General features: G+C 43.6%; 1 protein-coding gene across 1 annotated transcript in view; it reads left to right on the top strand.

Annotated features, from left to right (window-relative positions):
- The window catches only part of LOC115608335 (hexokinase-1), a 40,473-nt gene that overhangs the window by 5,199 nt on the left and 20,648 nt on the right, over positions 1–14,626 (top strand). The window contains exons 2-4 of the mRNA XM_030487048.1: positions 2,721–2,883; positions 8,024–8,172; positions 13,062–13,181. Of these exons, the coding sequence (XP_030342908.1) occupies positions 2,721–2,883; positions 8,024–8,172; positions 13,062–13,181 (432 nt within the window). The remainder of the gene's footprint in view (positions 1–2,720; positions 2,884–8,023; positions 8,173–13,061; positions 13,182–14,626) is intronic.

Here is a 14,626-nt window from a genome sequence, read left to right on the forward strand (position 1 = left end):
TGATATGTCACTGAGCTTTCACTAGGAGATTTGGAGAATCAGGCCTCTGAGCAGCAGCGTGGGCTGCTGAAATCTCAACCTTAATAAGAGGGTTTCCCCTTTCTCCCCCCCTTAGAAAGGGAATAACTTCATGCTCTGACATCATGGCTTGATACACTCTGTTAATAAAAGCAACCCAGCTAAGGTAGGGTTTGCTGTGGAGGGCAGACCTTCCTGATCAGCCTGAGACCAGCCTCTGCATCCATCCCCACAGCATTTGGGGCTGCAGAGAGAGTGCGTCCCATCAGGTTTTTGTTCTTGAAGTGAAATGACACCAGTGGCTGGCTGTGGTTGTCACTGTGAGGGGGCTGTCAGTCCCCTGGGGTGGCACGGGACACAGCTGGGATGTGGGGATGCTGCCCTGGGGTCTTGTATTTGTCCTCTGTTGCAGAGAACCTGGGCTCAGCTCTTCTGCCATTTAGCTGTGTGCCTGCACTGTCACTTCACCGGTTCATGGAGCAAATGCATGGTATCATTTCATATTGTTGCACTGTAACTTCCCCATAGCGTCTATTTGATGGCTGTTTTGCCCTTCCTCTGCAAGCAGTGGCACTGAACACATCAGAGCTTGCGCAGCCTCTGACTTGGCCTATGGTTCAGGCTTGCTGTGATTCAGCATCAGGCCAGGTAGCTGTGCCCAGCAGCAGCATTATAGCTTCCTCCCTTGTCTGTGTAAATGCTTGGTCATAGTGGGAGAGCAATCTGGCTCACGAGGGTACGCTGTCTTTGGTGCAGACCTCAACTACATGTGGCAGAAGTACTTTCTGCAGGAGCAATTAAATTTGCACTGGTTTTGCAGTCAGTTCAGGGTTTAATTACATTTTGATTGTCTGCATTTCCTTTGAAAATGGCATGATTCATTGTTTTCTGTCTCAAAGTCCTCGCTATATGGAGCACTTGCACGTATACATTTCACATCGGGTGTTTTATTGTGGCATTGGCCCTGTAAGACACAATGCCAATTAAGAGATTACATGAGTTGCTCTCAATGCTTCCAGAGCAGCAAAGGAGACACAGGTGGCCTTGGCACAGAGATGGCCTGGGGTTTAAAATGAGGTAGCTTTTCCAGTTTTGCTGAGGACAGAAAACATGGGCTGGGTTTTATTTTCTTGGTCGTGCTAAGCTGCAAGAGAAAGTGATCCCAAAGGTGTGACTTGGGTCTGAGCTGTTTGCAGAACCAAATTTCCAAGGCAAATAATGAAACAAGGCAAGAATAGACTGGCAGCTGAGGTGAAAGGGGTGGGACGTGCGTTTAGCAAGAACGCCCCCCAGACCAAGTTGTACTTTTGAAGCATCAAAGCATCTCTCAATCTTCCTGATGCTGAAGATGAATGTAATGTTATAGAAGGCAGTATTATTGGAAAACTGGAGCGGCCTCCTTTTTCCAGTGAGGTAAAGAAAGTTCCTGTTTTGGGAAGTCACAAGGGAGAAGTCAACAACTTTTAATTTGATGTTTTGTCTTGAGGAGGAAGCCGCTACCTGCTCACAGCCAAGTTCTGCCTCTTCTGACCCTGTGGCTGTGATAGCTTTGGGTATCAGTGGATATCCCTATCAGTGGGATAGGGAAAATGATCTGTTACACAGACATAATTTTGCAGCCTAGGATGTAGCCCTGAAACTGCTGTAGCAAGTCCTTCACAATGAAAGGCTTCAAATACAAGGCACCTGTGTGAACTGCAGTGACACCTGCATCACTCTAGCTGAGACAAGGTGCCAAAAGAAGGATTTTTAGCTTCAGCTGTTCTGCTCATGGACAGTCTGGAGAGCTGAGAAATGATGTGAGGGCTGGAGATTGTGGTGTGAGGCTGTGGTTGAATGGGTTTGTGTGGAAAAGAGGAGGCAGATTGATGTGAACTGGGTCTCGCGTTGGGAAAGCAGTAGGATAGGGTGGGCTTCAGCTCACACAGCTCCTAGCACTTGGGGATTTTCCTGATTTTGAGTCAAAAAAACAAGGTATGAAGTGTGTGGCTGTGTTATCTGCTTGGCCAGAGCTCCATGGCCAGGCTGGGGCTTGTCATGGTTTAAGCCCAGCTGGTAACTCAGAACCACGCAGCTACTTGCTCACTCCCCTCCTTCTTCCTCCCCCCGCTCCCGGAGGGATGGGGAGGAGAATCAAAAGAATGTAACTCTCACGGGTTGAGATAAGAACAGTGCAGTAACTAAGGCATAATACAAAACCACTACTGCTACTACTACTAATAATAATGATAACGGAAATAACAAGGGGAGAGGATACAATTGCTCACCACCTGCCGGCCAATACCCAGCCCGACCTGAGCAGCGATCTGGGCTTTCCAGGTAACTCCCCTCAGTTTATATACTGGGCATAACATGCTGTGGTATGGAATACCCCTTTGGCTAGTTTGGGTCAGGTGTCCTGTCTCTGCTTCGTCCCGGCTTCCCCTCCTCTCTGGCAGAGCACGAGACTGAGAAAGTCCTTGATCGGAGTAAACATTACTTAGCAACAACTAAAAACATCGGTGTTATCAGCATTGTTCCCAGGCTGAAAGTCAAAACCACAGCACTGCACCAGCTACTAAGAAGGAGAAAAAATGACTGCTATAGCTGAACCCAGGACAGGGCTATATGCTATTCTTGCAATTAAATAGATATAGCCCCACACGGGCACTTCAGGACAGTCTTTCACTCTGTGGTGGTGTGTGTTTGTTTGTTTTCCCCAGATTGATAAATACCTTTACGCCATGCGACTCTCTGATGAAACGCTGATAGATGTTATGGCTCGCTTCAGGAGAGAGATGAAGAACGGCCTCTCCAGAGATTTTAACCCAACGGCTGCAGTGAAGATGCTTCCTACATTTGTGAGGTCCATTCCTGATGGTTCAGGTAAGGAGCTGAGTATTTGTTTTCTGTATTAAAGATGGTGTGCTTCATGGGAAACCTGTTAGAAATACACCAATGCACTACCAAGAACAAGAGCAATTTACTTTCTGCCAAGCCCTGGCACCTTTTCAAAGGCAGCCTCCCTTCTGTGTACAGGTCAGTTCCCACAGATGCTGCAGGATTTTGTGAATTCAGTGTCAAACCCATTTTGATGCCAATGGAAGAGCCCTTCCTATTAATCAGTCTCCTAACAGTCAGTATATTTATGCTGAGATTTGTCTGCCAACTATCAATATTTCACATAGGAAGATGTTTGATTTATGCAGTTCATACTCATGTGATCTAGAGTCTTGACAAATACAGTGGCTTTTAGTCATTTGCTTTTTGACTCAACATCTCTTCTCCTTATTTTTTCCCCAGTGGAAAAAATACCCTTATATGCTGAATTTGAGTTTCCTAGCATTCGTTTTGCTTTTTGTAGCTACCTTTTGCAGACGGTCTTAGGGGAAAATTTGCAGAATTCAAGGAGAGGCAGTGCGTGGCTCAGAAGCTGCTGCTCTGGTGTACTGAGCTTTTTCCATTGAGATGTAGGACTTACTTAGGTTTTTTTTGTGCTCACTGTATCTGATAAAAGTGGCACAAAGAGTCATCAGAAATCAAAAAGATGTGCTGGTATTTGAGACCAAGATTATCCCTATTATTTATTTTAGTGCTTATAAAAAACCCCAAACAAACAGAGCAAACAAACTCCCCAACAACTATATATAGGGTATATAAATATATTTATTAACAGTATATAATAGTGTTTAATATTTAGTGGTAACACTGGATTTCCTTCTTGTGTAGCATGAGTTGGTAACTAGTTTGGTGCCTAGCACAAGTTAAGTCCCTGTGTGCAGAAATTGCACAGTTGCAAGAACTGCATAATATGGTTACCTCTTTTGAGGCTTTTTTTGAGTTAAAATCAAGAATTTCTTGTGTGAAAGAAAATGAAGCCTGGTACTTTGTGTTATTTGGTGCTGTCTGGCAGGGGGAAATCTTTGATAGTTCTGCTTTGCTGTTGCTTTCTGCCACCTTAAGCTTTTTAGTTGAAATGTAATACTCTCTTAAAAAAACCCCAAAGGAAGAACAGACTTGAATCCTGTGTTTCCCTTAATTTAACACTGCTGGTTGTTATTTTGAAATGTTGTGTTGAAATTTGGAGCCTGTTGAGAAAGCCAGAAGCTGCCACACACAGCTGGGTCATGGGCAGGGGTTGCTCTAAGGGTTTGCAGGTGAGGCGACTTGAGGGCTTTTGCGTGAAATCCCAGTGTTTTTACCAGCTCCTAAATCCCCATGTTTTCCTTCATATGGGTTTTGAGTTGAGCTGAGTATAGACCTGTCCCCAGTACCCTGCTCTGTCAGGCACTGCAGTTCAGCAAATCTGGGCTGCTTGCAGTGAGCCGAATATTTTTTGGGAATTGTTCCATGGCACAAACTGGAGAGACTTCGAGATGCAATATGGCAGAGGGAAAAGGGGAGAGGTGTGAGAGACTGCTGAATGCTGCTGGGACTGAGCATGAGCCAGAGCAGTGGGTAGCCCTGGTTGAGTGTGTGTCTGTATGTCAAGGCATTAATTTCAGATCGTGTATTACACGCCTACTTAAAAAAGCAACCTCGTGTATTGTGTACAGGGTGCTTAGTTCTTGATTCTGTGCCCATTTGGCTCCTGATGGCCCCTCCAGGACTGTGGGCAGTGATTTTTGCAGCATGGATTAGAGCAAGGCAGTGCTTTGCCCCAGACAATTTCTGTATAACACGATAGTAATCTGTATATGCTGGTTGCGAGTGTCTGTTTGGATAGCTGTTTGGATAGAAATGCAGGCAAAACCATTCCATTATTTCCCAGAAAGGGCATGTTCTGAGCCCAGATATGAGCAGTATTTGCTGTGGGTAAGTGTCATGGTATTTCTTTCCCTGACTCACCTCCACGTGCCTGACATGTATGGCTCAGCCATCATATAGATGAAGCCAGGGCAGATGCAGAGTCCTGTTCCCCATTCCTCCTAAAGGCTCTGAGGGGTCCTCATGGCTATGTCTGTGTTGCTGCGCCCAAAGTGTGGGTTCAGATCCTGGCCAATGGCAATTTCTGCCTTCAGCTGTTCCTCTGTAAAAGCCAGAGGCTGAAAGCCTGCCCTCTTCTCTGGCCTGTCTCTAATTACTGCCTTGTAAGCTTTTTCCTCTGAGTCTGATTATTATTATGAGAGCTGACTATTCAGAAAAATACTATTGTTTATTTTCAGATCAGTGCTTTTGTACTTTATTAACAAGGAGCTTTTGAGTGATAATTTTGGAGACTCTGGAGATGTTGGTGTTATCTGGGCTTTTTGCTTCATTTAGAGTTGCTTAATTTACAAAAGCCACAAGGTTTTTTGTCCAGAGCGCTCAGAACGGTACTTCAAACTAGTTCAAAATGCTTTCAAAGGATGTTCCTAAATAGATTTACAGCAGGTTTGATTGCACCTTGGTATTATAAAGCATAGATTAAATGCTGCTACTTGCGTTTAATTCCTGAAGTACACTGAAAGAAAACTGCTACTTTGCATATGAAAGCTTTACATTCTAGTACAGGGTTCTTTTTTCTTTTTAACTGAAAAGGATAACAATTCTTAATAAATTTTGCCTTGTGATGAGCTTGGTGATGCTGGAAATGAAACACGCTAATTTGTTAATTTACTGCCAGGGAAGGTATTTCTGAAGTGCAGTGTTTGCTTGAGGTATGTACCAAGGTGTAAGGGCCATCTGGTCCAGTGTTGATTTTCCGTTGTTTATTGGAGGTAATGGCTTGCATTCAACAAATGATACTCATGTGATAAAGCTTATTTGGATATTTGGCTTAATGAGACACTTGTACATGTTTGACTTCCAGTCTTGTTGCGTTGAAAGGGGTTAGGAGTTACTGAATTTATTATGCTGAACCCAACAGAGGGAACTGCGCCTACAGTTTGGATATGTTCATGTTTTAAATGACATTTTTACTGGAGCAAAGTGATGTTTAAAGCTGAGCTGTTTAGAAACAGATAGGGAAGTGCTGCAAGATCTGTATTTCTGCAGGCTGAGTTTGCCTATGTCTTAAGCAGCAAGAAGGAAAAGTTGCATTGCAATGCAATGGAGGATTATTAGGAATTGTGGGCTTCCACTGCCATTTTGCTATGTTTTTCTTTATGGAGCTTATTGTCTTTTTGGTTTCTTGCGTGACAGTGTTTTGTTTCTGTATTACACTGCAACCCTGGAAAACCATATGGGCTTTTGCTGTGTCTTTGCCTCGCAGGCTGTTCCTGATAGAGGTCCTGCCCTGAGGGATGCCTCATCCGGCTCATCAACTGCTGAGCAGGATGGGGCTCCTGGAGGTGCATGGTGTGATGAGAAGGAAGGAGCAGCTCACTAAATCACACTTTAGAAGTGTTGATCTGAGATTTGGCAGAGTAACCTCAGAGGGAAGTCTGGGTCTGGAAATCCTTGTGGGTAAATTGCATACGTGATATTTTAGCGACAGCATCGGGTCAAGAAGCGCCAAGAGCTGAAGCACGGTTTGAGGTAACACATCACAAGGTACTGGTCTTCTCAACTGCTAGAAGTCTTTTCACATCGAATGTAAGTAGAAGTGGAAAAACAGTGATGTTGGGAATGACCTTCCCAAAGTCTTAGTTCAAAGTCATAAGGCAGAACGAAAAGAGGCCAAATTGCTCTGTAGGATGGGACTGGCAATACACATCAGGGTGCAGGATGGGGGGGAGGCAGCCCATCCCGCCATGGCATGGTGCACTTCTGACACTGCAGAAAAGTACAAATTGATGAGCAAACCAAGATAAGAAAGTACCATGTTCCTCTGCTTCACTGCCATCCGAGCAGCCTCAGATGCCATGCGCAGACACGAATGCTTGCAAAGAGCCTTGGTGATTAACTGCAGCCTGGACACACACTCCTGTGTGACAAATTGTGCACACTGCTTCTCTAAATATTATCTTTTCACAGAGCTGTGTTTGCTCCCTCTTTGATAAGGTGAGATAGCACAAACAGTTCAGTCAAATATATTTGCCTTGCTCTCCAATGGGTGCTGAACGTGTCATTCCTCAGATAGCCTGGCCACGTGTCTGTGTTGCCAGAAGTTTGTGAGGTAGTAGGGTAGTGGATTTGGCTTCAGACCTTTGAAATCCAAACCCCTCTCCACCACAGGCGGAGACGGAGCTATCCTAACTCTTTCTCCGGTTTCTGGGGAGGTATTCAGGAGCTCTGTGCAAGGGATCACAACTCCTGTAGAAGGACAGGGCTACCCTGTGCTTTTTCAAACTGTTTCTCTGACTTCTGTTGTCTTGACTGCAGTTTGCAGTGAATCTCAACTTCCAGGTGTGAATTAAGTGGTTCCTGCTTTAACTACGTCTGTGTGTAATTTGTTGATTTTAGAACAGTGCACAATCCAGCCACCATTCACTGTTATTTGCCAAAATGACACAGGTTTGTTTGCAGCAAAAGACTGCTCATTAGTGGTCTGGCATCCCTTCGTTTTACTGTCTCTGTTTTCAACATCTTCTTGGCTTTCTTTGCTCTGACAGCTTCATCCTGAGATCTGGATACAGACAGTCCACTGTTAGTCCATTCTAGAGAGGGACTTTTTACAAGGGCATGTAGTGATAGGACAAGGGAGGATGGTTTTAAACTGGAAGAGGGTAGATTTAGATTAGACATTAGGAAGAAATTCTTTAATATGAGGGTGGTGAGACACTGGAACAGGTTGTTTAGAGAAGTTGTGGATGCCCCATCCCTGGAAGTGTCCAAGGCTAGGTTGGATGGGGCTTTGAGCAACCTGGTCTACTGGAAGGTGTCCCTGCCCATGGTGGGGGGGTTGGAACTAGATGATCTTTAAGGTCCCTTCCAACCCAAACTAGTCTATGATTCTATGAAACCCTCATTACAGTTGCCTGTACCAACTTCATGTTAAATTGTAGGGAATTGAGTTGATGCTTCACGTGGACACCCTGCAGCTAGAACTTCCTTGTTGTAGGCACTGGACATTTGTCTATGCATTATATTTAACTGAGCTTGATATTTCCCAGATTTGTGTTGCATGCAGTTTTTAATCACTTGTGTCTTCTTTTCCACATAGAGAAAGGAGATTTCATTGCACTGGATCTTGGCGGTTCTTATTTCCGAATTCTGCGGGTGAAGGTGTCACATGAAAAAAAGCAGACGGTACAGATGGAAAGTGAAATTTATAATACACCTGAAGATATCATGCATGGCAGTGGAACACGGGTAAGCACCTCCTCCTTAGGATGTCTGTCTAAAGATCAGTTGCTTTCACACTGCCATTTTAGAAAAACACCACCAGAATGACCATAGCATCTTAACAGTTGTACCTACAGCGTGCACAGACTTGACTACAGCTCTTTGTTGATATTGAAAATAAATAAGCAGTAGTTAGTGTAATAGAGCATGCATGGATGCTGCAAATCTGCTGTCATTGTATGGGAGACTTTTGGCTGAGTTAGGGAAAAAACGGGCTAGAAATAAAAATTCTGACTTGACTATAAAAGTCAATTTCCACAGGTAGGAAAAGCGAGCAGGAAAGCAGCTTAGTTTTTGTAAGCAACAAGCATGACCAACTCTGCAATTGTAATGTTAGATGAGGGATAGAAATACCCATGACAGCCACATATCTGTCCTGGCAGTCTGAGCAACTCAGCATTCATAAAAAGTACAAGTACATTAGAAAAGTTACATGAAGCTGGTAGAATGTTTTGGCACAACTTCAACTTAATTTTTGCTGAATAAATGATATGGTTGTTTTTAGTCTCCCATGTTCCAAAGTAGAAAATGTTTGGATCCATTTACTTAGATTTCAAATTAGGTTCTTTAAAAGAATTTCTTTTCTCTTTATGATCAGGAAATGGATTACAACGAATATTCTACTGACAGATTTGTCTCTGCGTTTTGTAAAACAAAACAGGTTGTTTTCAGTGTTGGAAACAGTAAGGTTTTTTACACTTTTTACTAGAATGAGGTGCTATTTTGGAGTATGAGACCTGCAGAAAAATTATAGCTTGTTTCTGAAGGATAAAAAAAAGAGGAAAAGAAAAAAAGAAAAAAATGTGCAAAAAGCATTTCTACTCTTAATATATTTTCTGTAGTCACTTTAATATATATAATAACTGCTGCTGCATTCTTATGCAACAGTGAGTGTAAGATGGCAATCACGGCTTGTGAATAGCACTGGTATAAGGATTGTTGTCATATCTGAACCACAGCAATAAATACCTTTCTTGTAAAGACTTTTCCTAACATTATTACTTTGCTTTCTGGACAAAAGGTTGCGCAGTGGCTTTTCCACAAAACGGTCTTGGAGGGGAGCTGAACTGCCTGTTGCTGGTGGAGGCAGGGAAGTCGGGTGGGCTGCCTGAAGGCAGGTTCAGAGTGGGGGTTGCTTGTCCATCAAGGGATTGTGGGAGCTGGAGAGGCAAGCAGCAGGGCTGCCCACATACCCAGTGGCAAGTGTCTGTCCAGGGAGGAAAGGCAGGTTGACTTAAGGTGAGACTTGATGGAGACATGATAAGGGTGGTAAGGAGAAGCCAGGAAAGGAGACATCAGGTCTTTGTTCTTTCTGTGGCTTTGTCATATTTACATTTTAATTTTTAAATATCCTAAGCCCATTTGGCTGTCAGGGGGTGTGGGTGTGGGGGTGTGGTGTTGGAGGTGTGTGTGGGGTGTAATCAGCAACATGTAGCTCAGACTGATAGGCTTTGTTATGGCTTTTAAACTGAAAGAGAGGCGAGCAAGGCTTCCACTGACCCTGGGGGGACAGTGGCTCCCAGTATTTAAGTACCAGGAAAAGAAGAGGAGAAGTTGGAGGCATCATCAGAATTTCATCTGGTTTGAAGTTGTCCCATGACATATCCAACCATGACTAAAACGCTTGCTGTGAGACTTTACAGGGAAGCATGGTGGGTGCCCAGGAGGTACATGAGCAGGTGATGATTTGATGCTTATGACTGATGTGTACAGTTGAGGTTCTCTGAAATCTCTGAGCCAGATTAGTGGAACACTTGGACTGAACTGCCTGCACTGGGTAGGTTACTAATATGTTTTTCAGCAAGCTGTGTCATTAACTTCAGTGAGTAACTGAGTACACTTAAAGCCTAAGACATAATCAGCTTACTGAAGGGATTGCGATTTATGGCTTCATGCCTCACTAGCACGGTTCGTTTTGATATTTTCTACTCCATTGCATTCAAACTTCTATTTTTGCCTATCTGTCAGGAATGGGCTGACACCTTTGCCAGTTGGAGACAGTTGCCTGTCAAAATCAAGGGCAAAACTCTCACTGACTTCAGCAGTGTAATAGCAGGTCTAAAATTTGTAAGAAGCTTGTGTTCTGTGTCAACTCAGCAAATGGGAGCATGCCTGGGGCTTGATTTTGCTGTTGCTTTTTATGTTCTGCCACCACTGGAGGTAGGTTATGGATTTGTGGCTGTTCTCCCGATCCAAAGCTGTGGTTTCCTTGTTCCTTAAATCTTCCCATTTCAGGGGCTTGAGCTCACATCTTCAGTTGCTTGCCAAAGTCTGCTGGCTGCCAGCCAAATGCATCCTTGTGGAGACTTCTTGGAGCCCAACCTGAGCAGGCAGCTTCATGACCAGAGCAAGTAATGAGGCTTGATATCATATTGCTCAGCCATCTCATGGTTGTATTGCTTCAGGTCTACAAAGGTGTAAAATATGACTGGTCCTTTCCTCTTGGCTCTGGTGTTTGCTCTGTCTCTGACATTTGATAAAATATTGGCCTCACACTGATCCCTTCCACACACCTGTGGGTGGATGGAAATTTGGATTTTTCTTCAATCTGCCTGCCCTACTTTAATGAAATCCACAGGAACTTTGTTGCTTCTAGTGTCCTGTTGGAGTTGTTTGTCATTTGTAAGGTTTGGATGTTAATATGGCATGGGCACATACAATGCTTCCTTGGGTCTCCTTAGGAAAAATCTTACAACTGTCAGTGGTAGCAAAATTAAGAAATGTCCCTCTTTTTTTTTTTTTTTTTTTATTTTTATTTTTTTACCTCTTCTCCTTTTGAGCAGTGCCTTCCCTCTGTGCTTTATTAAAAACAGTAGCCCAGCCACACCATGCATTACTGACTATACACTGCTACTGTAGTGTCAAGAATGTGGCTAATAGTTAACTGCATTTGCCTATGCAGGCTGTGGCATGCTCACATGCCCCAACGCCAGCCCAGAGCCCTGGTGACTGATGGTGCATTGCTTGCAGCAAGTATGCACACTAACTCACGGAGGCGAGCTTCAGCAGGTCGCACTGGGAGTGCAGGGGTAAACACCAGGAGGTGCATGGACTTTCCAGAGTGCTTTGGGAATGCCCAGGGATCTTCTGCAGATGGACTTAAAAAGCAGGTCCCATCTCTTCTCTATGCAGTCATGGTTCATTGCATAAGAGTGATTTTTGTAACAAAATCCACTGTCAATATTTCTGTTTCCTGCTCCCTGAATTCCTGAGGGGTTTGAGGTTGGCCCCTGGTTATTGTTTGTAATCTTGAGAGCAGCTGAAAGTTTTTAGTGGGATTGAGTACTTAGCAAGATACCTTCAGATGGAAAGCATAATAAAAACATATACTCCTATTATTTCTGTGTTCCTCCTGGAGAAATTGTTGTATTTTATTACTTAACTATAGTTTTTTTTCATAACTCCTTTACCTCTCTCCCTCGTTTGGACAGCTAAAAATAGTCTTACGTTATTTTCCCATGCTGTTTTGCTGTGTGCACTCAGAAAAAAGTCCATGATTTGCCCAGGACTATGGGAAACTACTGTATTTCTGCTTAATCAAATCTGACCTCATTTTAGGAATGGCTTTAATTGTAACATTACACACATCACTTCTTGACCTGCTTTGAATGGGAAAATATTCCTCTTCATTTTTTGTAATTGCTGCAGCGTGTCTGTAATGCTTTCTCATATCTCTGAGACTGTAAATTGTTCCTAATAAAGCCACGCAGGCTAATTGCAACCCATAGATATCTTATTGTACTTTCTCCCAGTTATCCCCAATCTTCTGGGCAGTTTACCTGGCCTCATCCCACCAGTGCTGCAGATAGGGTTGGATTGGTTTTTGTATGTTGTTTTGGGGTTCTTTTTCAGGGAGTTAAAATGGGAAGCACAGTTATGTTTTGGGGCAAGTGGTGACTTGTTAGTAGTTTGACATCCATTTGTGGTATGGGCCAGTTCAAAGCATGTCTGGCATTTTTGTACTGGTAGATACAAATGTGTATTTTCATTGCTTCAATAGCTAAGGCTTGATTTCAGCTTTGAGTGTTGCGATCTACCTGAGTGTCTTTCCAAATAGCTTGGTGTGAGAGACATTCCTTGCCTTCGTGTCCACACACTCCCTGGCATGCCTGGCTGTTGGCCTGGCTGGTGGGGACACATAGTGCTATTGTCACAGGGTACGTCTGGGTGGGAATTGGCACCTGTGAGCTTGCTGCAGGCTGCCTGTGTAATTAGCATTTTAAAAAAATGCAGAAAATGTTCCCATTTCGGGTTGTTTCTCAGAACATGTAAAATATTTACACAAATCCCATGGGTTTCCTTTTTGTTTCTTTGTTGTGTGCTTTAGGAATAGCTTTGAGAGATTATGTCCTTTTGGGTGGCTCCTGCAAAGTGCTGGGCTCTCTGGTCTCAGCAATGCTTGAGTGAAGCAGATGTAATCTTCTCTGCATCACTGTAAAAGTGCTCAACCTCCTGTGGGACTGGATCCCAAATGTTCTTTTGAGATGCTCCTTCCTGTTATTATAAGGTTAAAAGAACAGTTTTGTTCTCATCAAATGTTGGATGGAAGGTTTATGGCAGGCTCAAGAGCCACATGCCCCTTGTTTCAGGAAAAGCGTTTTTATACGGGTATAAAAGACTCTATGCAGAATTAGGTGCATTAAAGGACAATGTATTTCATAATTTATTAATTATTAAGGTATTAATATACACTGCCTGAGAATATTTTCATAGCAATGTCATTTATATATCTTTAAAAATTTGGAGCAGGTATTTTCCCCTTTCCCTTCACCCAATACAGTTTTTATATGCAGTTTGAAATATATTCTCCCTGAAACTGTATGTCTAATCACGGTGGTTTTATACTTCTCTTATAGCTTTTCGATCATGTTGCTGAATGCCTGGGTGACTTCATGGAGAAACAACAAATCAAAGACAAGAAATTACCGGTTGGGTTTACATTTTCTTTCCCCTGTCGACAATCCAAGCTAGATGAGGTAAGAAGATTTCACAATTTTGTTAATATGCAGAAGAGCCACCATGTTATTAAAACACTGCTATGAAAGCAGTATCCCAGACAGGTCTCATTTTCAGGATGAGTGTTATATTTCACTGTTGGACTTCATGTTTGTGTTTACATTTCTGTCTGAAAGAGCTGGTTAACAGATGAGGAAGAGGCATCTGATGTTTTGTACCACCTCTGTGTGAGCTCCTCAGTATTCAGGTTTACTGTGTAAACATGGCAGCAGTTATTTCCTGCCTCCTGTGGAGCCTTTTTCACCCCTCCATGGGGTGTAACTGGGAAGGACCCAGCTCAACAGTGTTTGCTGAGAGTTTGCTGAACTTCACAAGCACACACACCGCTCCAGATCAGGGTCTTCCTCCTGAGCAGCAGTGCTGAGCCATTTGCTCTGCACTGAGGGCAACCGGGCAGGCCACCTGGAAGCCATGTGCTTTATAAAAAGGGTGGAAATAACTAGTGTTGTATGAAGTGGCTGATGGGATTCCCATTACAAGGATGCTACGATATTTTCCTTCTTTTGCCCATTGTATCACAAATGACTCAGCAGCCTCCTGGTACAGCATTGCTATGGCAACGCTGTAGCAAATTAATGCAGGAAAGTTAAATCCACACAAAACGCAAACAGGTTATACTGTTAAAACACGACCTGCTTTTCTAGCTTGCAGGTCTCTAGGTTAGCCTGGTGCAACAGCTCCCCAGATGTTGGTGCTGAGGAGGGCCAGGTGAGGCATGATTTTTATTACATTTCATACTTCTTGAGCTATGCTGAGAGCTGGAACCAAAGGTGCTTACTAAGTCAGGGTCTGAATGCAGTTAAGAACAGAGCACTGCTTTTTTGTGCATCAGTTCAGGAAAGATGAGTTGATTTTGGTGCAGCTCTCGAATCTGTCCATGGTGCATGGTAGCGCTCAGGCTACTGGCTGCAGTAGAATCATGCTGGGGATGTGGTTGTGAAGCGTAGTCGCCCTTGAGAAAATTTGTTTAGCTGCATGATGAAAGGTGCCTGTTTGCAGGCTGGTTTGCTCAAGCCAGCTGGGATGAAATCATGCTTGTGTGAGGCAGGGCAGATAGGTAGCATGTGGGATGGCTTGGGGACACCTATAGAGACTTGGAAATGAGCCATAGCAGAGTGGAGGAGGACAGTAAAAGAGTAAGATAGTAAAAGTCTCAATTAAAAAAAATAAAAAAAAAAAAATCAAACAAAAAATGAAACTCTTTCTGAGAGTTTTTGTGATATTTTGGACACTTGAAAATGCATTTTTCTGGATTCTGTGGACCAGATTTGTTCCTGGATTGCTGCTTCTGTGAGGCTGTGCTTGTCTGGGTGCTGTTTCTTGTGCTTGGTGAGCAGGAAGAGGCAGGGTGGTCCCTGTTTTCTCCAAGGGTGACAAGGTGGCACTGCATGGTTGCGTCCTGTTC

This window comes from Strigops habroptila, chromosome 5 (assembly GCF_004027225.2).
Source record: "Strigops habroptila isolate Jane chromosome 5, bStrHab1.2.pri, whole genome shotgun sequence".
Classification (NCBI taxonomy): domain Eukaryota; kingdom Metazoa; phylum Chordata; class Aves; order Psittaciformes; family Psittacidae; genus Strigops; species Strigops habroptila.